Genomic DNA, 27,667 nt, shown 5'->3' with positions numbered 1-27,667 from the left:
TTAGGATTGATAAGATAAGACCGATAGTATCTCCTTACTTTACTTGTACTCATTAATTCCTATTGAGAAAATTTGATTTATTTATTAACAAAAGACACTTTGTCTAGTGATCATAGAAACCAAAAATAATTATATATTCGAGTGTGTAGCGAGAAATAGATAATTATTTGAGATATTCAACAAATTCAGCAGGACATCACCATTATGAGGTACGAAAGTGTACATATATCATAACAGTCTCGACAAGCTACCCGCTGCTATTACTAACTGTTAAATCTACTAAGTAGGGTGCATTTCCTTCTCCCCTCCCCTAGCACCACTCAAATGTAATTAATAAAGCGTATAAATTATTATGTGTAAAAATTAGTTAAGAGAAGTCTAAATTAGCTATTTAAAAAAAAAAAAAAACCCAATCAGCCTCTGAACTATACCCAAAAGGCTATGACACACCTCAATTTCAAGGGGGTCATATTATCCCCTGAACTAATTAAAAGTGTAATTTTAACACCCTTAGTGTCTACGTGGTGCCTACGTAGCACATACGTGGATACTTCAGTATGTTGTGCCACGTAGGCATTAAGGGTGTCAAAATTACACTTTTAATTAGTTCAGGAGGGTAATAGGACCCCCTTTAAATTGAGGTGTGTCATAGCCTTTTTGGGTATAGTTCAGGAAGGTAATCGGTTATTTCCCCAAAAAAAAAAAAAAAAAGGGTTAGCTATATGAACAGAAAAATGAGAATTGCATCAATAAACACAAAAAACTCATCATCAATTCACTAAAAAATTCTGTAAAATCATTATAAGAAAGAACTTGAAAAGAGAGACAGGAAACATAATGACCAGAAGGAGAAAGAGTTGAATGTGAAAATATAATAATATATATCTTCGCATTCAACTCTTCTCTCATTCTAGATGTTGAGTTCTCGTCTTATATATACAATCAAAATTAAACTCTTCAAGCGTATAAATTAGTAAAGAATGTGAAAAGCAAAATTCGATGGGTCTATATTACTGTTTTTTCAGATAACATGTCTCAATTTATGCAACACAAAAAGAATTTAGATAATCAATCATATATACTTTTAATATATTTTTAGATATTTTAAATTGTTAACTATTATAATTCATAATATTTTTTATGTAGTACGTAGTGTAAGTTAATCAATTGTGGAGAAATAGCAATAGATAACACTGGCAAGCTGGATTTGGCATGGGATATACTTATGCTTCTCCAATGTGATAATATACATTTCCTTTTCCATATATTAGCGGCTACAGATTTGCATATCTGCTCAGGGGCGGAGCCAGCCTTTGGAATGGGGTTCACAGAATACAGTTTTTAGCAGTCAAGTCTCATTTTTCGATACCCTGCTGCATGTATTGAATCAAATCGTATCCAGTAGTCGTCCACTTGTTGTACGCATCACTACATGGATGAATCATGTAATTGGCGGCTTCACGTTCACTCATCTCGGGATGAAATCTCTTGCGAAGATTTCCTATGGGGTCACCCCTGCTAAAGCAAGGCAATCCGCTATGTAGCATCATCGAAACTGTACTAATTATCCCATCCATGTGGCAACGTGCAGCAAGGTAACCCTTGACACACAAGCTGGAAACACAACAACCAGATTCACACCTTCAACAACAACATACACAGTGTATTCCCCCACAAAGTGTGGTCTGGGGAGGGTAGAGTGTACGCAGACCATAACACTACCTCCGAAGAAGTAGAGAGGCTGTTTCCGATAGACCCCCGGCTTAGAACAACCAGTTCAACCTTGCATAAGAAAAAAGAAACTCATACATAACAAGATGGTGCACGAGATCACTGACCTTACAAACTGGTGCCATGTTTCACTTTTCATTTCTCCAGATGGATCAATTAATTGTGTCATCTCATGGCTCAGCTTAAAGTGAGCACTTTCAAATCGCATATTTCTACCAGGAGAAATTTCCAGGATAAAACCAAAATCAATATGGACAAGCCTACCAGCACTGTAAAAAGGAAAGGCCTTCATCAGAAGATGAATCAATATTATCCCAACCAACATTGATATGCTTTAAAAGATACCTATCATTCCAGAATAATGCATTCATTTCTTTGGTGTCCAAAATATTTATGTGCATTTTCATAAACTCCTCCACAGAAACTCCCCACACACATTGGGAAACAGCATTTTGAAAAAAGAAAGGCACGGTCACCAAGTGAAGTTAATTCTTCTTATTTGGTTCTTGGTTTGTCAAGGACTCATTTGACATGGGTTTATTCGATAATCAAACAGATCTAGAAACACCATCTATAGTGTTAAAAAAACAGTACAGTCCACCATGAGCTCGAATAACTAAGCCATTAGCAAATTAGATAGATAGAGTACAAGGCTAGTTGAGCTTGTCTCATGAACACGAATTTTGACTTCCCATCTACATTTCTTAATCCGACCCTTTATATAAGGTATACTGTCGTACTCTGAAAAAATAAGCCCACTTTATTACAAGTCAAACATCATTGGCATATAAGCAGGAAGGCATGGTCAAGAGGGAAGTTTAAAGAAAATAACATTTCCAAACACATGAAACGGCAGGTGGTCTCCCCTTGGTCAATGCACTGTTTTAACACAAGTTAAAACTTCAACCATGACAATAGTTTATAAGGTTTCTGTATCATAGTAACACCAAATTTGACTTAGATAATCTGTAATGTCACCACAAGGCATTGGTGCTAGGAAACTTAGCAATAGAAGACAAAGGGACTGGCTTACCTGTCAATCAGAAGGTTCCCATTATGTCTATCTTTAGGTCGAAGCAACATGCTGGCAACTGCATAACCTGCACTGCTTATGATAAAGTTCTCACGAGCAGCTTCAAAACTGGGAGAGCCAACAGGCCCATAGTCCTGTTGGAAAATTTCATATAGACCACCACCAGTTGTCTCGCCCATCTGACTTCTGCTCCGTGAGTTGGATACAACCTGCACATGAGAAGATTTTAGAGGTAAATATAGCCTATGTTGCTTGAACTCTTCAAAAATGTCATCGGGGCGTGTAGGATCCTTCAAAAATAGTGCATTTTTGGAGGATCCGACGTGGGTGCGGCAACATTTTTGAAGAGTCCAAGCAACTTAGAAAATAGCAATAAGTCCACATAATACTCACTGATTCACAACCATAGGATACAGTCATCTTTCTTACGTGTTTTACAGTTCGAAAGACGGTGCAAGTAGCACAAATAGACAATAACTAAGAGGCTTGGCAATTTCCTGTGTTGACATCAATATGCATCGGTCCAATATGTGATATGATTGAAGATACTAAAAAGAAACGTAAGATTTCTTAAAAGTTCTACAATCTCCGAAATCAATTTGAAATTAGCTGAAGTGCTTTTGAGCAACAATTAGTGTTTGACCAAACTTCTTAAAAGTGGTTTTAAGCTAACTTGCACGGACTCTCCAAAGTATTTTTGAAGGATCTTGACATTCACCAGATGACATTTTTGAAGAGTCCGAGCAACATAGGTTTTAAGTGTATTTTTCTCAAAAGTGCTTTTCGGGAAAAGCTTCTTTTTTGGCTTCAGAAAAAAAGCTTCTGCTACTCCCCAAGAGCACTTATTTTCTCCTTTCGGAAAGCACTTCACTTTTAAAACAAACACTTATGGGAAAAACTAAGCTTGGCCAAACAGGCTATTAGTGTCTATACACTTCAGTTAGGTCCGGTGTTATTATGTCTTTTCGGTCTGGTTACCGACTTGTATGCTAGTGCATGGAGACGCAGTAGAGATAAGTGTAAGATTTAAAGAACCCTTCATCTACTCAAGTCTACTAATTTAGCTAGCCCCAATTGATTTGTAATGACTCGTAGTTGATTGCTGGCTTATCTGTAAAATACTGAAACCTAGAGCATTTCTATGTTTCATCTAAAGTGAGACAACAGCAAATTTATACCTCTAACTCACAAATCTACAACAACATACCCAATGTAATCCTACAAGTGAGGTTGGGGAAGGGTAGATTGTACGCAGACCTTTCCCCCACATTTGTAAGGTGTAGAGATTGTTTCCAATAGACCGTCGACTCAAAAGAAGTGTAGACAAATCAAGATAGAAAGGAAAATAACGACAACAAAATAACAGAGAAAATGAAGCAACAGGAAATACTTACAATTGAAGAACGCATTACCAAAACAGGCTAAGCAAAAATGTGGCAACAAGGTGGAAAGACGAACTCTACCAAATGAACCAACAAGTAACAAACAAATAAAACAAAGTAAAAGGTACTATGTAAGTACTAAATAATAATAGTTCTAATAGGGTTAAGTAGAAGAGAAGACTAGCCCCCTGACTCTCCCACAAAAAGTGCTACAATACTCGGCTACCTACTAATCTTCGACCGCCAAACCTTGCTATCTAGACATAGAAATCAGACATATCTAATTATCAGTGATCTTTTTGTTTTTCATTTCAACATACATGCTTTCCGTAAGCTACTTCTATAATTTGGGGACACTAGATAGCTTCTTAACTAAATGGTTGTGATTTGTGAATGCTTGCAACATTAAGTTTTCAACCATTCCCCTCTAGCACCCTAGTACAGTAATGCACAAAAGTTCTATCCATCACTCTACTAAATAAAAGTCAGATAACCTTTCCTCTTTTTCCGAAAAAAGTAACAAAATTTTATCAACTGAACAGCAAAACTTGTGCGTATACAAGAAGTACACCTATACATAGAAAACCTTACAACAATAGGCACCTTCTCTATTCTACGAATGATACCTAATCTTCTACACACATTGGTCCTTAGTGAATGCACCAAGAAGAAATAAGGAATAAGATGCTATTTCTAAAGTAAACCTCTAAAATTCCTTGTTTGTTCGGAGAACTTTTGGCTGATTATAGCGATTGGCTATTATATACCTATAACAAAATTTGACATTTAAATTTTATTTGGTTGTTACAGTCAAAAAAGATGCATAAATCAATTTTTCATTTGTTTAATGTTATACAAAATTATTTAAATTTTAAATCTCAAGATATGCATATTTCACTAACTAAATTTAAGAAGTTATGGACGTAGGAACTTTAATGCTGTTAACCTTCATCACATTTTTAGAAAAAAAAAAGGCATGGGTGTGTGGGTGGGTAGGCGGAGCTTGGAAAGAGTCGAACCACAAAGGTTTATTGTATGCAGCCTTACCCCACATTTCTACAAGAGGTTGTTTCCACTGACCTACTTTTAATAATGGAAATATATATTCATATAATATTCTGTCATAAATAGAGTATTTAAGTATCAAAATATTTGGTTAAAGTCTCTACACCAATGTTTTTTGTTGAACCAAAGATTTTCTCATTTATATATTAAGAAGGTAACAATAGAGGTTTTATTTCTTTAAAGATGGTTAATAATTATATTAAACACTAAAAAATAATGTATACAATTCAAGGCTTAAGCAACCTAATTTTTACTGATGTGGTGCTAGTCAAAAAAAAAAATTATATTACCCCAAAAAAAGTTGATATAGAGAGGTATTTTACAACGAGCGTAGTATTAAAAAGATGGATTTGTTGTTATAGGTAAAAACTGTAATAGATGTAAAATATAACAAAAAAAATGGGTTCCGAGAAAATATTGGCTTTTTGTAGTGAGGTGTTGTTATAAAAGAGTGATATAGATATCTGACTATATAAAATCCTTCGTTATTCCATCATAACCTCTCATAGTTCTCCCTCCATAAGGTCCACAAAGTGCTAAGAGGAGCAACATCCCATGCATGGGAAGAGCTTGATTAATTTTCTTATTCTCCTCATTTAATCTGTTCTTAAATGTCCCAGAGTTTCCGAGTTTGCCTCAATTCTTTCTATAAATTCTGTGACCAGGACATTCCATGTTGAGATCCCTCAAAGGACTATTTACAATCTGATGACAATAATAAAATGGTTAATTATACAGAAATAGTGGGATATAGCTAACCCACCTGATTTGGTAAAACATATTTGCTCATCTATAGCTTGTTTTCTTTTCATATGTTTTTTTTTCTTTTCTTTTTATTGGTTTTTTATCATGATGTCTTTTTTCTCCTTCGTAATCTGTTTCAGTTCATATCAATTTCCAACTTTTTGCCTTGGGATAAATTATCAGATTCCAGATATTTCACAAATGAAAACTTCATTGAGAAAGGCATGCACACATGAGACCAGATGCAGATATCATAAAAGGATTCACCTCAATTATTCCTCTTTCTGGGCCAGTTGGGAGAACTCCATATGGATATAAATAAAGATTAAGCCTAACAGCTTCAAAGATATCTTTCAAAAGTGAAATGACTTGTAAAGCAAGAACATCTTGCCGACAATCATCCCCAACCTATGCCAAAGAAAACAACATTTAGCCACACGTAAAGCAGCACAAACAAGAATATGATTCATTACCATACTAATAACTAAAAGTTCCACCCATCTAACTTAAGTTCTTGGATGAGATGGGTACAATTTCACATAGATATCAGATCAGACATAAATCCTGGTTTTGAGTTTTCAATCCAATAGTCACAAATATCTTTTATGAATTTGGTACAAGACAAAAATCAGATGGACACGTGAAGAAGTGTTCTGGAACCTACATAATAATACATACAAGTGTCTTCGGATGGAGAGTTTTAAAATTTCAGATGAGATGATGCACACATTTTTTAGGAAACTATTAGTGCTTAACAACAGATGTGTTAATTAGGACATAATAAGTTAGGGAAAGCTTATTAATTGCATAATTGAACCCATGTCAAGTTCACCTACTTACTGAGCTCAAAACTGAAAGCAATTAATGATATAACATCTACATTCTATTCCATAAAACTGATGTATACAACAGCTTTTCAACTCCTCTGGTAAAGTCAAATGTCATTATTCCCATTTGCAATGTTCCAAAACCATATTTGACTTCCCTAAAATGGGATGTCTTACTCAGTTTTAAATTTATTACCATATATACAAAGGTTCTATTAGATTTACCCCAATACTTTGTAATAAACATCAGCAGATTATCGTATTATCTAAAGTCTAGACTTCAGTGATAGTAAATATATATATTACCACTCTATATATTACTACTCTCACTTCTTTTTCGGCCTTTACTCCTTTAAAAATTGTCTGCTTTTCTAAAGTAGAATGAACACATAACAGCAAAATTGAAGCAGCCCACTTTTCATATGATCAGAAAATTATAGACAGTTGTAAATACAAAGGCCATTCGGCTTTCGCCTTATGCAAACGTCTAATCGTATGTTGATGCAATCCCCAGAACCCTCAGAGGAAACGTAATTTTAATAATGTTAAGATTTTGGAGCATGCTTCTCTCTATTTCCTTCCAAACTGTATTGAGACCTAATTTAGTATTTGCATGTTTACTTTTTCATCTCTCAGAGTTGCAGTTTTTATTTCAGGATTTGCTATACACTATATTTGACAGTATGGAAGACACTAGACAGCACCTTAGTTTAGTACACCGTGAATGCAAGAGCAAGCAAATATTTCTGGAAGATAACATATTCCATAAATTGCCTTAGTCCATCAGAATTGGTAGTAGAATTAAATTTCGGATTGTTTTATAGAATCCTTTTTAGGTTTTGGAGTTCATAAATATCATATATGCTTCTACTCATCAAATTGTGCTTCATTTGGATTCTATGTGAAGTTCCTATCTTATGTTATGGATCTAAGAGTGCTCCTAGAAGTTACCTATTTCTCTTTCTGTTTCATCTTCCTTCCTAAACTCACCGTACCATATGGTTATCTCTTGTGTAGCTTCCTCCCTCAACCACACAACCTATACTTTCCCAAAACCCTTCTGAACCACTGATATTTCCAATTTTTCAATTCAAAAAATGCACAAAATCAAGGTCCACAAGCACCTTTCAGATCTATAAGATTTTTTTCACAGATTTAGTAAGAGGAGGAGAACCAACATTAGTTTTAAATTCTCGCTACTCATTTTCCATGCCTGAAAATAGCCCCTGTTTTCATCTTTTAAGCCTCCAACATGCCTAAGTCCATCACCCATACTAATAAGCAAGTCCATCTTTGACGCCTCTAACATGCCTAAGCCCATCACCTATCCGAATACCAAATATAATCACACAGTTTCCAACTACCCTTAAAAATTCATCCTTTTCACCCGAATCCTATTCTTACGTCCAAATGAGCTGAAGAGATTATAACCTGTCTTGAGTTTTTTTTCAAGAAGATAAGAAATCACCTGTCTAAGTTCTATACAATTAAAAAGTCAAACTGAACATTCCACTCAAAATAGAGTAACTATTCTATCCAGTATTTACTAATCAGTTTCGGTTACTTCTAATGCGTCAGTCAATCATCAAAAGGAATGAAATGAAAAGAAGATATTAAGAAGACGAAGATACTTCTTAATTTACATATACTAACTGCTAAACATAACGATCTGGTGGGAAAGTTGTCAGGAATGTGAGACCGTAGGCAGATTTTCTTTCATTTGGAATGAGAATATCTAATAATCTAAACGGCTGAATCAAAATACAGTTATATTCCCCATTATTACCTTGAATATACAGGCTTGGGGTTTTATGTCATTTCTATCCCCATCTCAATCTGCCACATTAAATGTGATCATAATAGGAACTTTGGCAGCTGATTGCAAGGGAATTCCACTATCAACCTGAATTCCTTTCAAGATTTTATTAGAAGCAGTAGGTAGATAGAGATCATCTCCTTGCATCTCAATTTTCTCCAACTCCCTAGGCAATCAAAATATGGAACTTGTTTCAAGACAAATAAATATCCAACAGCTTTAGCACTGAAACAAATACGAAAAATTTTGTTGACAAATAAAACAACTGTACATTATTAAATCCTGGTGCATATTTTATTTTACCTACGAATGCCAGCTCTTCGCTCCTCCTTGGAAAGTGGATAGAGAGCACCAGATATAGATGTGACCTTGTCAAAGAAATCAAATTCTCTCTGAAACAAATCACGAGCTTTTGCATTGAAGCTGTCAATTATTCGTTGCCTCACAAGAGGAAGTTGGGCCAAAAATGCAATATTCTGAAGATAAAAGCACAGATATCGACAGTTACAAGTGGGAAAATCATAAAGAATAAGAGGATAAAAACTATTTCAATACTGGGTAAGAATGTGCAAGAATTTATGAGGTGGACAGCTACAAGAAGCACAAATTTTGTAGTGAAAGTGAATCATAGCCAACAGCCAAATGGATCTCCGTAACTGATAAAAAAGGATCTCCTTACAGATAAGGATGACCATGCAACAATCCTATTGGGAAAAAACCAAGACAGGATAGTCGTGAGAAGAAAAATGCCCCCCACCCTCGAAAGTCAAATTGGTTTGGAGGTATTACAGTTGTATTGGTCAATAGCTTTTATCCATATTCAGAAATTCGCAGCTTCCAAACAAAATCTCCTCGACATAGAGTTTGTGCAAAGCGTGATTATGAAAAGAGGAAAAAGGTGCATTAGATGCTTTAATAGCGAGAGGTATCGGTTGAAATTAGGGACCTTGAAATTATCTACCTTAGCAGAAGAATGTTTCCCCGACTCCAGCTCACAATTTTCACTCTGCAAGTGCTTTTCAAGTTAGTGGATATAATAAAGAACCAAACCTATATTCACCAAGCAAGAGGGAACAGATGTATTTTTATACTACAAGGATAGCCAAAACAAAAGCTTATAACCTGCAGATTCCATATTAGAATATGGGCAAATATGTCACTCCTTTGAGCAGCTCTAAGCAAGTATTCTTCTACCAATTTCTGCATGAGTTATAATCACATGATTAGGGTCAATGAGATGTATTATATGGAAGATGATTATATCTTGCCATCGATGCAGACAACAGATGGCCAATTGAGAAACAAGGAAGGTATTAAGGAACTACTTTGAGATGAAAAGCCATTGTGACATCTACTATTTAATTCTATTCAGTTTTGCCTACGTGTACAAACAGAATCATTCACTTGTATTTATTCAACCCATAAAAATGGTTGTTGATGAAAGAAAAATAATACTCATGGGTACTGACAGGAATGATAAATCCAAGGTGTAAGAGTATATAAACGCATTGAACAGAATAACGCCTAGGAATACATCTCTTTTTTGCTAGTCAGATGATAAAAAGAAAAGAACAAGTTCATATCACAAAGTCCAAAAAAACATACATCGTCATCATATCTCAGGGACTGAACCAATTGAGGCATGAAGAAGGTTACGGTTTGAGGAGGGTAAGACTCCAACACTCTTAGAACATAAGCCATGACACATGGATGACCCTTGTATGCTAGTGTGAGGAACTCCAGCGCCTGTGTAATTGAACAAGCTGCCCAGTGTGGGAATTGTTGTAAATGTGTTGAATTTTCATCAATGGCTTTAGGCGTGACTAAGTATGGCAGCGCTTCAGGTATGTGACGCATCTCCAATATATGCAACTGTGATTTAAAAAAAATGATATCATTTCCAAATACAAAAATTCAAGAAAGGAAAAAACAAAAATAAAAAGGATTTGTTTCACAAAATGAGAGCTATAAAAGGAATTTCAATAACAAGATCAGGTCAAGGTTTTGGACAAAGGACGACTAATAAGATTGTAAAACAGGCTAACTCAGAGAAATGATGATACGGCAGGAGCTGTGTATCTATTTTCTTCCATGCAAGACAAGAAAAATTCAACTTTCTTCTCAATAAAGCATTATGATTTCTGAGCAGACACATCCTCGTATCAGAATCTATGTTGCCCGGACTCTTCAAAAATGCTATTGGGTGTGTGTTGGATCCACCATAAGTAGATCCGGCAGGAGTGTCGCAACATTTCAGAATGTCCAAGCAACATAGATGAGAAGTCCTTGTTTCTAACTAAATGCCTTTTCTAGGACTAAATTTGTTTACCAGAACCAGAAAAGCTACATTTGCCAAGACAATTAGCATAATGATGAGGGAAACTGCTCCAAACAAAATTCAATGAATCAGATTACAGTTAAACAAACATGAGCAAGTGATACAGAGAAACAGCAAGCAGCACAAAAAACATAACAACTTTGATACAAGCGGGATTACCCCAAAGATCCTCATTCAAGGTAATTGGAGATTCTTTAGAGACGAAAAGAAGTTTTGTGATCCAAATGATGAGATTGGCGATGGAGGAGGACATTTCGCAATGCAAGATGACCAACTGGCGCAGGGGGATGACAAATCGGTGCAGGGATGGGCATCACCCTTTTAAACATTGGGTTTGACCACTTACGGTCACTTTTAGGCCCATTTTGTAATGAATAATTCATGGCTATAAATAACTAGGATTTTCCTTTTCTTGTTTTTAGATAATTTTTGATGAAAGATACACTTGCGGGTGCTTTTGAGCTTGTTGGGAGGTTTGTTGAACTTTGTGAAACGTTGGTTGCGAGTGGATTAATTTCACTCGAGGTCTTCGTAGGAATTAGGTGCTTGTTGTAGGGTATCATTTGAGGATCATTGGTTTAATATATCTTTAATTTGATTACTTTTCCTCTTCTTGTGTGTATCTATTTATCCTTTTTTTATTATCTTTCAATTTCAGTACTTCGTATCTGTTTTCGTATTTTGATTCGTATCATTTGGTATCGGAGACGAGCTTAGGAAAGTTCCAACGATTCTAGTCTTTGGATTTGTTATTAAAAAAATAGAGTAAAAACGTTTTTGAGTATTTTTGAAAATTTGAGTTTTTGACTTTTGTGTTTTCTTGAGTTTCTAGTGCTAGAATCGTGTTCTCTAGTATTATTTGAGCCTAGATCCGAGATTTGGTGTTGATTGGAGAGATTTTGAAGGATCAACCATTTTTGGGTTGAAGCTTTCTTCGATCTGAAATTCAACAACAACATACCCGGTGTATTCCCACATAGTGGGGTCTGGGAAGGGTAAAGTGTACGCAGAGCATACCACTAACCCAAGTGAAGTAGAGAGGTTGTTTCCGATAGACCCCTGGCTCAGGGAAGATAACATTGTAACAAACACAGCAATATAAAATCATATAAGCTAATACAGTACATAAAATAAACTAACATTGCTAGCTACTTCAAGAAACAATACAACCACAAGATATTGTTGCACACTATCTATCCGAAAACATAAACATCACTCAAAGAAAGGCCTTAAATGATTGGGAGGTTCAAAGAGTTGCAAGTTTGCTTATGCTGATAAATGATTTCAATGGAATTACCAATACACCAGACAGACCAGTGTGGAAACTTCACCGCAAGGGTGATTTCACTGTGAAGTCATGCTATTGGAGGAGGAATACTGGTCAACTACAGATTAGGAACTGGCCTTGGAAGCTGATCTTGAAAGCCAAAGTCCCCCCTTGAAGTTTCTTGTTTTGTACGGTTAGTTTGCAGGAAAGCTTGTTTGACTCATGAAGTACTCCAGAGAAGAGGTAGACAGATTTGCTAAAGATGTTTTTTTATGTGACCAGAATGCTGAAATAAATAGTCATCTGTTGTTGCACTGTAAAACAGCTGCAAATCTGTGGAACATGTTCTTGTGTATACTTGGAGTGAGTTGGGTGGTTCCCAAAACTTCGTATGATGGACAGCTGGAATGAGATTCGAAGAAGAGAGTAAGAAGAGGACTGGTGGGAATCGATTCCTGCAAGCATCTGGTGGACATTGTGGAAGGAGAGAAATGCAAGATGCTTTGAAGATAAAAGCAACAATATTCAAAAGATCAGAATTAATTGCCTTAGTCTTCAATATTTTTGGTGTAAACAGGATATGGTGGGAGATATAGAACTTTTTGTCGATTTTATAGGGAACTTGTAAAGCTCCATACACTACTCCCTGTGGCTTTCTAGTTTTTGCCCTAAGGGATGTAAGTGCTCATTTTCATCATTGTTTGGAGGATGAAATTTTGTGAATATACAGTTACCTTTTCCTCAAAAAAAAAAAAAAGTTACTTGGGAAACTGCTTGTAGTATGATTCACAGAGGCCCTTATTTTTAGATGTTTTCACATAAATGTTTCAAGAATATAGACAAACGAAGACACCTGCGTCATCCTAAAGTCAACTCATGACATTTCTGTTTCAAGTTCTCACTTTTTTTAAAAAATATAAATGTTCATCATTCAGGCACATCCATTCAGACTTTGATAAAAAAACTGGAGGGTATGAAAACTGGGACAGAGAGACATACTTGCACCAACTGTTCTACTTCGGCCTTCAGATGATTATTTGTAGGAAACCTAGCAGCCACACACAAAGCTAATCGAGGATCCAAAGAAAAGGCAGTTCGAGCTAAATCGATCCATTTCACAGAGCTGATTTTAAGACGTGAAGTGCTTTCCCTGATATTGGAAGAATTGATAACAATAATGGCATCCACATTAAGAGGAGAATTTAAACAGGGACTAAGAAAATCAGCAATTATTGTGCATTACCTGGCAGTAGGTTTTGCCCAGACATCTAGTCTGTCAGCTTCATGTTGGCATAACATCAGAAGCAACTGTTTCCGCTTCTCCCTCCCAACAGCATAGCTCCCCATTTTACCCCAAACAGGATGATATTGATCTTTCTGCGAGCATCATTAAGTTCAAAAGACTAGCACAAGAACCACAACAAAATTGTTTTGCAGTAAATAAAAGAAACTGTTCCTGCGACAAAACTTGAGGATATTTTCGGAACAACAAGTTTCTGAAATAATGTAAGAACCAAATTTTGAGCATCTCGTTAATGATTATCTGACCCACATCATTCAAAGAGCTCCTATTTCAAGTGCCGACAGCCTCTCATTTGTAAGACTAGGATCAAGTTGGGGAGTATCTAATTGCTCATTCAAAAGATGGTAGACAAACATTGAAACAGACTGCGCCTCACTCAAGGCAAAGTTCTTATTCAAGTCATACCACTCAGGTTGGTGAGCAAACCACCAAAACGAAGCCCTACAAATGAACATCACCCAAAATGTTTATGCATTAGCATCTCAGCGCAGTCCCAAAAAAAAGGGCTAATGAAACATAATTAATCCTTCGAGATGGCTACCATAAACAAGTAGTGAAATGCTTGTGTGCAGCTTAATGTCAACTAGCAAGCTATTATTGGTCAGAGATGATGAGCAAGGACCTTCACTACTTGTTACTATGCTTGTATTGACAATGAAGGCAAACAGGCTAGTCTTTACCTATATATTCTGTCTTCAAGAAGCTGAAGCCCAGCCCTGAGGTTTTGCAAATTACCCCATGACTTGCACGAGCAAAATTTCAGTCCAAGAAGCATGAAGGTGAAAAAAGTGCCAGTAGCAGCTGGGTGGGAAGAAAAGTTCCAATGTTGCTTGGTAGTTTGTTGCAACAATCGCCCTAAAAGTAGAAGCTGTGGAAAACTATCATGCTGAACAACCTGCAAAGACAAGTTTTCAAAAGAAAAATAAATTACAATAACGCCTTAAATACAGTAGAGAGAATCAAAAGGCTGAAATGATGATTAGGTATGAGAAAGGAGAGAAGTTGAAAACTTTTAGCAACATTATTAAGACGACTTAAAAGGCAGTGATTTCATAAAAATGTTTATCGCAATTTTTTGTCAACAAAAGGTTTAAACCATGTTCATTATACAGCTAATGAATGACCCCCTGAAAGGAGTATCTCAAGAGGCCAAGACGAATACATGAAAAGCTTGAAAGGAATCGAAAACATCATCATCTCAACTGTGATCAAGGTAGTAGCAACTGTACTAGTTCTACTGCAGTACCACCATATTTCGACTAATCCAAAAACAAAAAGTATTCAGCTAACCAGATACTCATCAGACAGTAGTAAGTGACATAAAAAGTTAGAGACAGAACAGCTAAGACACAAATATAACAAAACTGGTATCACCGCGAAAAATCCCATATAGTTTAACCCGAAAACTCTACTACGCAAGTATTTTAAAAGGAGGAAAAGACCATACTGACACATTTATCCAATCAAATTTAATAACTAATAGATCAAATTGTACATCTAAGTCGTCCCTAACCTAACCACCTTGGGTGGACAAAAAAACAGTATCTGCTTGATTACCGCATTGGTTCTTTGGGAACAACTAGGGGAGTGAAAGCATTGAAACATTGATAATCACCTCAAAACGATCAATAAAGAACCCAAGCCATAGTCTGTGCGCCATTATTTGTTCAACAGGATCCTTTTCAGGCGGTGCTTCTGGCTCCCCGGGTACCAGGTGAGGTTTTAACATAGCCACAGGTCCACAACACCTAATTTGAGATGCAAAAAGACCTCGTTTTGTGTCGACTGTCCACAACCATGCATCAACAAGCTCAGCAAGTACCAAAGAACACAATTGAGGAGCAGCTGAGACCAACCACGTCCAAATAAATACACCAGTATCCATGGCATCGGGTGTCAATATATAAGCTGGGCACCAGCAAAGAAGAGATAAAAGTTGAGAAAAGCTTTCTGCATTTGATTTAGGATCTGAGGCCTGTTGACAGCAGCGAATTCAGTAACATGTAAAGTGAAAAATAAAATTGGAGGGACCAACAACAAAAATTATAATCCCAGCCTAAGAAAGCAGAGACTGCTAGAATCAGAACTTGTTTATACCATATCAGAGAGGAGCAAAGCAGTCGCTTGAGAACACGTTTCACGGAATGATGACTTATCTACTTCTCCCCCTTTTTCTGCTTCATTAACAAATTTCTGGAGCATTCGGACAAACTTTGCAAGTAAAACCTCAGTAAATGACTCAGTTTCTGGCCGCAAATGTTCCACCATGTCACCAGGACCCGAAGCTGGGTGATCAAGGCTACCAATTCTGTAATATAACCTTCTCACTCCAGCAATTTCTCCAGCATGCATACACTTCACAGTTGCACCGATCATACCAGTACTGAGCACCTCTAAAGTAAAGGAATCTGTCAATTTTAATGTTGCTCCAGATGCTGCAGCTGCTGCAGCCATAACAGCAGGAATATTTGCTGGTCTTGTTCCAGTCCAATAATCATTTTTACCAATACCAATTTTTATCTCAGATAAGAGAGAAACAACTTGTGCAGTAGGCTGTGATTTTTTCCCAGTGTTTGTTTTATACAGCTTTTCCTGAAGCAAAGAGAGAGAGAGATTATCTCAGTGTTTTAAAAAGCACGAAGCAAGAAGCAAAGCGCACGTTTTTTTTCATCTAAGCGCAGTTTAATACAAAAATTAAAAAAAATATTAAATTTGCAAAGATAAATAACCAAGAACTCAACAGAAACAACATATTAAGCAAAATCGTTCAATTTTAAAATTTTAAAGTAAATAATAGACACTAGAACTAGAATAAAAAAGCTACAGATTTTCACTACAAGCACAAACAAAAGAATAAATTGAATATCTGTAAGCTACAGCAAACAGGAAAAGATTAAGAAAGTATAACAAAACAGAGAAGAAAAAAACAACAACAACAACAACAACAACAAACCCAGTATATTCCCACATAGTGGGGTCTGGGGAGGGTAAAATGTACGCAGTCCATACCACTACCCCCGAAGGAGTAGAGAGGCTGTTTCCGATAGACCCCCGGCTCAAGAGAGAAGAAAAAAAACAGATAACAGAAAAAGATAAAGTGAGCATAGTACACAGGAAAAGCTTCAGATTGTGTCAAGTTCTAGTCTGTTGACTCATTGGTCACCAAGAAGTTTGTTGCTACCAAATTATATTTTGTTGGATCTATGAACAAATTCTTAAAATTCTGGAATGTAAGATATCGACGATCAGTTAGAAAAACCTAGGCACTTTTCCCAAGACTTCCACCTAAAAGACCTCCTGGCCCTTGGGTCCCCATTCCAGTGAAGAATTCACTGGAAAATCCTTCCACCCTTCCTTCTTTATACCGGTGCCAAGTGCCATGGAGAGCAGGATCTATTTCACATTAGGGGGAAAATCCTATGATCTCACAGGGATGTGGTACGAATGGGTGGAGAGTGCTAGGCTCTACATGAGAAGAATGAGGCTGAGCAGGGTGCACTTGTGTGGTTGTGCAGAAGGTTAAAGGAAGCAACAAACAAAAAAGGGAAGCCCGGTGCACTAAAGCTACAGCTATGTGCGGTGTCCGGGGAAGGGCCACACCACAAGGGTGTATTGTACGCAGCCTTACCTTGCATTTTTGCCAGAGGCTGTTTCCAAGACTTGAACCCGTGACCTCCTGGTCATATGGCAGCAACTTTACCAGTTTACTCCAAGGCTCCCCTTCAAAGGAAGCATCAGACAATAAGGGCTAACCTTTTAAATCTTGGAGATGCAGAGACATATCTACCAATATTTTTTGCTCTTTAAAATTCAACTAAATATGGTAGATTATTTGTCATTAGAGTGCAAGTTCAGTGATTTGATGCATGGGGCTGACGTGATAGTGAAGTTGGATTCCCAGGCTATTCGGATAGTTTCAAGTATCTTTGGTCTATGATTCAGGAGAATGGAAAAATTGACGAGGATGTCATGCACCATTTTGGTGCAGAGCTGGATGGTTGAATTGGAGGCTCTCTTAAGGAGTCTTGTGCGATAAGAAGGTGTCACCTAAGCTAAAGGCAAGTTCTACAGAGTGGCAGTCCGACCGGCTATGTTGTATGGCGAGGAGTGTTGGCTAGCCATGAACTCCCACATCCAAAAGTTGAAGGTGGTAGAGATGAGGATGTTGAGATGGATGTGTGGACTTTCTAGGAGAGATAGGATTAGAAAGAGATTATTCGAGAGAAGATAAGAGTAGCTCCGGTGGAAGACAAGATGCGGAAGTGAGGTTGAGATGCTTCGAGCATCTGACGAGGTGCACGGATGCCCCAGAACGGAGGTGTGAGAGGTTGGCTATAGATGGTTTCACTCGGGGTAGAAGTAGGCTAAAGAAATATTGGAGGGAGGTGATTAAACATGATATAGAGTTGTTACAGCTCACGAAACACATGACCCTTGATAGGAAGCTGTGAAGAACGACACGTGTTAGGGTGGAAGGTTAGTGGGTAGGAGTGCGTCCTTACTAGTTGAAAGGAGTGTTTTGTTTGTAGTTGTGCTTGTGGTCGTAGTGTTATGTGTGTGTTATAGTTTCTTGTTCGTGGTTTTTGCTGATGTTTGTGATTTCGAATAGATAAAAAAAAGGGGCAGCCCGGTGCACTAAAGCTACCGCTATGCGCAGTGCCCGGGGAAGAGCCCCACCACAAGGGTGTATCGTAAGCAGCCTTACCTTGCATTTCTGCCAGAGGCTGTTTCCAAGGCTTGAACCCGTGACCTCCTGATCACATGGCAGCAACTTTACCAGTTACTCCAAGGCTCCCCTTCAATGAAGGGTGGAGCCGACTCACCTCAAAATACGTGATTTCAAATAGATAGTTTATAGTATTTACTCTGTGGGTGTCTCGTTTCTTTTATTATCTGGTGGTGTGTTATCACATTTTGTTTTGTTTTTATGTTTGTTACACTGTTATTTGTCCTGAGACGAGGGTCTATTGAAATAGCCTCTCTACTTCATCTGAGGTAATGGTATGAACTGTGTACACTTTACCCTCCCCGGAACCCATTTTTGTGGGAATACACTGGGTATGATGTTGTTGTTATGCAGTTAATGGAGACACTAGATTTGTTATCATTTTACCAGAAAATGCAATCAATGAAGGGTGGGGCCGGCTCACCTCAAAATCCACAATTTTATTATCTAGAGGAATTGAATGGTGTAAAAAGGGACTAGTACTTTGAGACTCAGGGGAGAGGAGAGTTGCAAGGATGCAATAGAAGAAAATAATTGGATCTCAAGTGAAGACAGCAACATGGAAGTCCAGAAACACTCGATAGCGACTTTCTCCGGCAATGACAAAGGCCCCATGAACAGATGTCTGGTAGGCTGATTTCATCAGTGTGATGAAATCCCCACTCGCGATGGAGTCAGGCGATGGGCTCAACAAACATGGAGAGGCATCCACGACTTACAGATTTATGACATGAATGGAAACCAGCTCTTGTATGATTTCCCATCAAGAAGAGATGCAGAGCATATCCAATTGGGAGATTGAAGAGACAGAACCACCATTAGTTGTTAGAGTGGTGGTCACCTACGCCTGGAACCTTTCCTGAACAATCTAGTTTCGACTCGTTTTGGGTTAGAATTCTAGAGCTCCCCCTTCAGCTCTGGAATGACAAAGTGATGAAACAAATAGAAAAACAATTGGAGGTTGAATAGAGACGGAGGAAGAGAAGCAACTGGAAAACCACCAGAGATGGACTCGACTTCGAGTAAAAAGGGCCAAGGGAAAAAACCCCTTCATACATAGAAATCAGTGAAAGTGACCGGATTTTTTCCTTACAGATCTGCTTTGAAGCTCTGGCGAGGTTCTGAAAGAAGGAGGTGGGTGAACACAGTAACTGAGGTTTCGGTACGATGTTGGAGAAGGGAAAGGTAACTGTGAAACCCAACCTGAAGGCAATGGATACCGGAGAGATTTAGGCAAGCAAATAAAATTGCTTGGAGTGCTTGCAAAATCCATCATTAATCGGTGTGTCATAACTTGTAGCTCCTTTGAATTGCTACCTCGCTCCTTATCCACTAGGCTATGATACCACTTGTTTAGAATTGTTGGGTTCTATAATAACACTGATTGAATATTTAGCAGGCACAATTGCTTGCTCACTTACAATTCTGACACACACTCCAGCAACTCCTTTTGTTGCTCTCTCTTATTTCTCACTTGATCACTCAATTGATGTTTGCTTCAGCAACACTCTTTACTTGAGCACATAGTCTTGTCTTAAGCCCACACTCCTTTTGTGAGCACAACTTATTTGAGCGAGCATACAACTCAAATGAACCACCTCTATTTATAGGTGGTGATGGAAGGATCAAGTGGAAGATATTTACTACTCTCTTCAAGAATATTCCTAGCTCCTTTTTTCTAGAATCACTCCAGAATTTGAATTCTCATTCTAAAGTGCTGCTCCCACTGCTCTACAACTCTTTGGCTATTCTAGATTCTTCATAAAATATCAACATTAATTAAGATGGTGATGAATTCTTAACAAGCAAAGCTTCTCGCTTTACCTGGTACCTATTGCTGGCAGGAGGTGGCAAGTATCCGGTGGATTTAATCGAGGTGCGTGCAAGTTGGCCGAACACCACGGTTATTAAAAAGAAAAAATCACGCTTCTTTTGCTAAAGCAGAAGATTTTTTCATCTCGCCTTGCTTTAGTGCCTTGAAGCACTTGAAGTGCATGCACCAATTGAAAATATGAAATAGGATCGCAAAAGGGGAATAAAGCTGATAAAATATTAATACGACAACATATCTAGTGTAATCCCACAAGTGAAGCTTGGAGAGTATAGGATGTACACAGACCTTACCCCTACCTTTGTGGGCTAAAATAGATTGTTTTCAATTGACCTCAGCTCGATAGAGAATAAAAGAATTTGAAGCATGTCAGCAAGAAAATATGGCAGCCAAAAACCAAGATACAAATCAAATGAATCAACAGATAGTAATACGCATAGAAGAAAAAGAAACAGTGTGACAACACTCTACTACCTACCAACCTTCTAGCCTAATCATCGACCTCCACACATTCCTACCTAGGGTCATGTACTAGTAAGTTGGAGTTGTGGAATGTCATGTCTAATCACCTTTCTTTTTGACTTACCTCTACTTCTCACAACTCGCACTGGCGCATTCGTGCGCATTCTCTTCACATGTCCGAACCATCTTAGCCTTGCTTCCCTCATCTTAGTTTGAACGGGGCACTTCCACCATGCACCGTATATCTTCATCCTAATCATATATCTTCGAGTGCACCTACAGATCCATCTGAGCATCTGCATCATTGCTACATAAAGACATAAAATGACCACTGAATTTGTCTGGAAATTGCAAAAAGACACTTAAACTCTGCGAGCGACCTATTACACCACAAAACTTGTACAAACCCTTGTAACAGACCATTTTGAACGATTTTCTCATCAACCTTGCATCATAAAAAAGGCGCGTGTTGGACAATTTCTTTTTCAACTAATTCTTTAAAATAAATATTTAATAAAGGTCGGGTTTAACCCTAACCCAACCCGAGACCCATCAGCCCCCCCCCCCCTAATCTAATATTTCTTTTCTTCTTTGATTTTGCTCTATCTTTTCTCTCATTTTACTCTTTCTTTTTCTTGTCGATTGAAATGTACTTTGAAAGGGGAGATCGAGCGTATAGTGTAGCTAAATTACAAATTTGACAGCGCTTGAATTTTTTCCCTCAAAACCTAATCAGAAAATAGAATTTGATTTCAAAAATTTTAAGCAAATTAAGGCGAAATTAAAGCTTCAATGACTGAAAAGTAAGAAAAAATTAGAACATAAATGGAAAAATCTTTTCTTTTAAGGCTGATAGAGCGACTTTTTTTTGAAACCATGCAGCTAAATTACAAATTTGACATTGCTTGAATTTTTTCCTCAAAACCTAATCATAAAATATAACTTGATTTCAAAAATTTTAAGAAAATTAAGACGAAATTAAAGCTTCAATGACTGGGAAGTAAGAAAAAATTAGAGCATAAATGGAAAAATCTTATCTTTTAAGGTTGATTTTGTTGAGAAGGGATTGAGAAAGAGTGACCTTTTTTGAAATCAAGCTCCAATGGCTATAACAATGGAGGTTTGGGGAAATCGAATTTTTAAAAAGAAAAGAAGGGTTTTTAAAATAATTGTCAAATTTAATTACACGTGGTGTTTTTTAATTGGTGGTTGCAGCCAATTTTCTTCATTCGCATGCTTCATAGGCGTGATCACACGCATAGGCTCAAAATCGTTCAAAGTGATCTATTTCCTCTGGATGTATCATAGAGAGACAACAACAATAACAACAAACCCAGTGTATTCCCACATAGTGAGGTCTGGGGAGGGTAAGATGTACGCAGTCCATACCTCTATCTCTAAAGAAGTAGAAAGGTTGTTTCCGATAGACCCCCGGCTCGAGACACGAAATAATAAACAAATTCATAATAAAGCATGGAACAAGATGGCATAACATAAATACAACACCCACAAGTAATAGTAATTAGAGAAAAGTAAACAGATTCGTAATAAAGCATGAAACAAGATATCATAACAAGAATAATACCCCCACCACGTAATGCCCTACACTAGCGACCCAAACTGGCCCTAGCCTTCTGCCCTAATGTATCATAGAGAGAGAACCTAAATATTCATTTTGCACTCTTAAGCAAAGTGCATCCATCCCTTAGCAAGAGGATTTGCACAAGGGAACGATCATAGTTAAATGAACATACTCACCACATGTAACACGAAAGAAAAAGAGTTACGCACCATTGTCGTGAAACTTGAAACTGATGGAATAACAAACCTGAAGAAGACCCTGACTAGTACAAGGAGCCTGTGAAAGTGAAACAATTATCCATTCGCGAAGAGTCCTTTGGTACAAAGAGCGAATAGTAGCAACACAAGCAGGATCATCGACTACAGATGAAGGTGGATCATTGTGCACTGAGAATAACAATGAATCTAGACAAGAAGAATTCCACATAATCTGCAAGCCAGTAACTTATTCAAACGTTAGCATTGAGAAATGGCAAAAGGTAAAGGTGACAAAGTTGACATTCAGTACAAGCAGCAATGAAAAGCCACCTGAGGAAAGCGATCCCTTAATTGATTCAATAAGTTAACTGAGATATCTCGTATATGCTCATCCCTTTGAGACAAATTCTGTACAAGAAACCTGGCATGGGTGGATAACGTAAATTCCCTATATTCTGCTTCCATTCCAATCTCAGACATCCGATCCTCCTGCAGCAAGTTACAAGGATTATATGACCTTTATGTCAAAAAAAAATTAAAAAGGACAAGAAATGGAAAGGGAACAAAGAAGAATATCAGCAGCTTATCTATGTTTAACAAATTATGACCTCCATTAGCTTTTATATTAATAAAAGATAACTAAAAAAGATAGCCTAATATCAAACGTTGTTGATTTCAAACTGTGACGAACTATGTCCATAACAGTAAGACGAGCCTAGCAGAGTTAAAAGTACCAGCCATGCTACTGCTGTTCCAAAGGCCCTGTGAACGATCGCTGTCAAGCACTGGAAGACGACCAGCGGGAGACCAGGACTTTTCAAGTATTCAAAGACACAACTGAAGGCACTTCTAGAAGTTGTTGAACTAGGGTCCACACTGAGGATACCGCCGTTGCTACTAAACCGTGTTACCTCTAAAACATTACCGCAAGGAGATAAGTTGACTTGACAGCTGTAAAGGCCAAAAAAGAAGCATTTGTGAGGCCTGAATCATCTCAATCATCACATGTATCTAAAGAATATTGCAAAATAATTGAAGTCTAGAACTTGATTTCCTTCTCAAACTGAACCACCCAAAAAAAAATCAACAAACCAGAAAATGTGTTCATTGCTGAAACTTCGATACACTCTCCTAAAGCAGCAGAAAGTGCAGTTCTTTGGCTAATGGCAGCTTTCTCATTGCCACTACCATGACAACTACCTGGGTTATGAAGGGCATTAAGCTCGAACTCATTTTCAAGCCACTTCTCAGAGGTCACAACCTGTTAAACAACATGTCGCAGACCTTCATCATATCAAATACTGAGTTAAACAATGACATCATTTCATGAAAAGAGAAAGAATGCATGATTTAAGATGAAAATACATTGATGGGCCTATTTGTAGTCATCATTTTGTCATTACGAGTAGGATAAACCATAATCTGTTGAACCAGAAGCAAGAATAACACATTTAGTAATTTTAGTACACTTTCTTTCTCCAATTTTGACCTCCATTCACTGCCTACTGATAACTGAACAGTAAAATCACCATGTGGTTAAAATGTATCTTCAGAGATGTTATATCCTTATCTCGATTTAAAAGTAAAAATGCCATTAGATCAACACAACCAAAAACAAACAAGTCTAAAACGTGTTATGTCACCAAATTCCGGAGAGGTGATCTATGCAGTAAGGCAATGCAAATATTGCTAAGAGGTCGAACATCAGAACCAACTTACAAGAGGTGGGGTTCCTTGAGAAATACGTTGGACAGCGGAGAACCAATCAGCACTCCACATATATGGACCACTCACTGCTTGAAGTTCAATCGCCCCCGTTCTGCCAATGCTGTTTAGAGTAGTTGATACTAACTTTGTCACGCCCTGATGATGATTATTTAATGGAGGAGCTAACCCAAATAGAGCAACATAGAACCACAAATTTCTAAACAATTTCAAAAGTGAAGGTTCAACATTCACAGTAGGATCAGAATCTGAACATATCTCAGCCACAGCAGGAAGGAGAGGTCCAAGAAAATCTGCTCCACTCCTGCAAAATACATTGTCGCTGAGTTTCTTCAGAAACAGTCAGTAAAGCGCATTTTCAGCAAATATAAGCAAGACCTACTTTCCACTTTTAGACACTGCAGCCAAGCCCACATGGGTGCACAGGGATAGCAAACGATGACGATAGTCTGTGCGCAACTTAGGAGTAGTCAAGTCTCTGGCAATCAGAAGAAAGCCTGCAGGAAGTGTCTAGAATGTGATTGAACATGTGAGTAGTGGGCCAATAAGAGAATCTCAGGGATAATTAAAAGAAACATTATGATTCTTAGACAAGGCACCATGAGTGCACCTCAAGACGTTCTATTGTGGCCTTCAAAGCTGTGGTATCAGTTTCAGCCGAGACAACAGCAGAAAGCTTACTTAGGTAACTCCTTGTCATCAGAACAACAGCTTCACAGTAGGACTTCTTAAAACCTAAACTAGCCATGCGAGCAACAGCATCAAGGAGCTGTAGGAGCTCAACAAGAATAGGTAGAAAGACTCAGAAAGTGATTCAATTAGGTAAGGTCACAGAGTAAATGAAGCAGAGATACAAGTAGACTACAATTAGCCGTGAATAGAGAGTTTCATACTTGGCGTCTCAATAAGCCTGGTACTGATGCATCACTGAACTCTAAACTTTCAATGAAGAAAGGCAATATCATATCCACAGCTTCAGGCATCTTAATTGAAACTTCAAGATCCGCTAGTAACCTTATAGCATTCAACTGTAAGGATGGCGCTGCCTGCTTCTCCTTCTTTACTGGGCAATATAGGCATTTGCAGATAATGTCAACAAAAAGGAGAAGAACAAAGAAAAACTAAAGAATTAAGCAATATGCCCCCTTGAAACTAAACAAATATACAAGAGCCTCTTCGGTGGCTATAAAATCTTACAAGGAACAAGAGAACATGAAATACTTCACATGAAAGACCAATTAACCTGTTATGATTAATGTGTGCGAGTTGTTCAAACTACCAGTAAATGGCAAGATAAAACAAACCTCTTCCTCATAATGAGTCCATTTGATAATGCTTTTAATAAAACAATATATAGGAGACAGATCTTTGTCCAATCCAAACTTAATTATCTCACGAATTGTCTTCAACACGCTTTCGAACAAGGCCCCTTGGTTGCCCAAAGTTTCTTCCTGCAGTGAAAAAACCCAAATCAATAAGTTATGGTAGATCCTCCATCTAGTTTAAACCATCAATTGTAACCTAATACATCGAAAATCTTACCTGAGCACATGTCTCCAGCACAAGAGGCTTAATCCGCTTGAGTAGAAAGCCAAGCATCTGACTGTCATGGGCAACAACAGCATGGAAAATCCCAGAAAGCAAGGAGCTGAAAAGCTCTTCGCATGCTCTCAACTTCCACCACATCGAGAATAGACATGCCTCTGCAGCCTCTATGAAAAAATGAAGAGCCTCATGCATCAATCTTACTGATGATTTTCCATTCAAATCAAGGGATGCAAGCACTTTAATCTGCAACCTGGCTGTTGTTTGATAAGCAGCAAGCATGGCATTGATCTTAACTTTCAGTGACTCCACTTTTTCCAACCAGTCACACTTCCTTATCTGCCAGCAAACCAAGTAATTAGACCACCACTTTACTATGTTTACATATTTGCTTCTAAAGAGCAAAATACCATACATTTAAGAGAATGAGCTGCAACCAAACCACGCTTTTTAGTAGCATACGACTTCTGCTCCGAAGAGCAAAAAGGGCAGCCCGGTGCACTAAAGCTACCGCTATATGCGGTGTCCAAGGAAGGGCCCCACCACAAGGGTGTATCATACGCAGTCTTAGCTTGCATTTCTGCCAGAGACTGTTTCCAAGGCTTGAACCCGTGACCTCCTGGTCACATGGAAGCAACTTTACCAGTTACTCCAAGGCTCCCCTTCTGCTCCGAAGAGCAAAAGTACCATAAATATTTTACGTTAATAAACATCAATATCGTAATTCCTTACCTTTAAGAATGCTACCATTGACTGAAGATGTTGCCCTACAATAAAACGAACACTTTCGAATAGATTGGTATCAACGGAGACTTTATCCAGGACACTTAATATCAATTTCAGTGTCATTTCTCGTTTCTCAACGCTATCCACAGGCTCCTCTTTGAATGAGCCAATAGCTCGTTTTTCTGCATCTTCTCCTCCGTCCTGACACCCACTACTACTTCCGCCTACTAAAACTACATTGCTCAAAGAGCCAATAGCTCGTTTTTCTGCATCTCCTCCTCCATCATTACACCCACTACTACTTCCGCCTAATAAAACTACATTGCTAACTCCCATATAAACTAACATCTCATGCTGCTCAACCAGATGCGAAACCAATTCGTTAGCATAGGAGGGACAAAGAAGAGGAAAACTACAACACATTGCCCTCAAAACTGCCTTCGAAATCCCCAAACCCTCATTATTTACATCACTTCTAGTTGTAGTAGCTGAAGTCACAATACCGAATGTAACCTCAGCTACGTCGGCAGAAAATTCCGAACACAATTCACAAGCTCTACAAATATACTCGAAGAAATCATCGAAAAAGGAACCGATCGAGTTGATTGAAAAAGATTGCGGCCAAAATTGTACGTCGAAAGATGAACGAATTGAACGATAGAAAGCAAGTAGTACCGATCTCGGCAGTAGTTCATTTGAATGGTTAGGGCATTTAGACAGAAATGGAGCAACAGCTAGTACTGCATAGAGCTGATACCTTGAAACCCTACTGGGTTGTTCAGCAGGACATCTGCTGCATATCCATACTAATTTATCGGCGAATATAGTTGGATTTTCCGCTATTACATCAACCAGCTCCATTATTGACTCCATTTTACTTTATCGAATGAATAATCAGAAACAATGAAACGTACTACCAAGTTTTGTTAAAGGGGAAGAAAGAACTACTGAAAATGGCCAAAACACATAGACAGCGTAAGCACCTAAACCAGCTACGAAGTTTGCCATTTTTGGCAGCACTTTTTGCATGGTTGAAAAAAAATGTTAGGCGCGTGTTACAAACATATTGACTCAATTTTCTATTTTTATTTCAGAAAGTTACTCTTTCACTTTTATTTTAGAAACTCATTCAATTTTGATTTATACTCAAAAAATCATTCAATTGAGTGACTTTCTGAGTAAAAATATGAAAGTTGAGTGACTTTCTAACTAAAAATATAAAAATTAAGTAACTTTCTGAGTAAAAATGTGAAAGTTGAGTAATTTTCTAAGTAAAAATCAAAATTGAGTAACGTTGAGTGACTTTCTGAGATAAAAGTTTAAAGTTGAATGATTATTTGAGTTATTAACTCCACTTGGATTTTAAA

At 37.7% G+C, this 27,667-nt stretch overlaps 1 protein-coding gene across 1 annotated transcript; it reads right to left on the bottom strand.

The window, feature by feature from the left end:
- Positions 1–1,191: 1,191 nt before the first annotated feature.
- Positions 1,192–27,336, bottom strand: LOC107868429 (phosphatidylinositol 4-kinase alpha 1-like). The gene is given in 27 exon segments (XM_016715115.2): positions 1,192–1,614; positions 1,839–2,000; positions 2,765–2,973; positions 6,223–6,363; positions 8,569–8,764; positions 8,902–9,074; positions 9,560–9,604; positions 9,721–9,798; positions 10,204–10,470; positions 13,203–13,353; positions 13,447–13,580; positions 13,752–13,947; positions 14,187–14,401; positions 15,122–15,481; positions 15,604–16,098; positions 22,354–22,536; positions 22,635–22,793; positions 23,039–23,226; positions 23,229–23,255; positions 23,397–23,565; positions 24,024–24,333; positions 24,412–24,539; positions 24,640–24,798; positions 24,923–25,087; positions 25,334–25,480; positions 25,572–25,913; positions 26,307–27,336. Coding segments are annotated over 27 exon segments (5,925 nt in total). The 5' UTR covers positions 27,174–27,336; the 3' UTR covers positions 1,192–1,355.
- Between the last annotated feature and the right edge of the window lie 331 nt (positions 27,337–27,667).

The sequence above is a fragment of the Capsicum annuum genome, chromosome 4 (assembly GCF_002878395.1).
Source record: "Capsicum annuum cultivar UCD-10X-F1 chromosome 4, UCD10Xv1.1, whole genome shotgun sequence".
Classification (NCBI taxonomy): domain Eukaryota; kingdom Viridiplantae; phylum Streptophyta; class Magnoliopsida; order Solanales; family Solanaceae; genus Capsicum; species Capsicum annuum.
The sequence above is the reverse complement of the archived record's forward strand: the minus strand, read 5'-3'. Positions and strand labels throughout refer to the sequence as shown.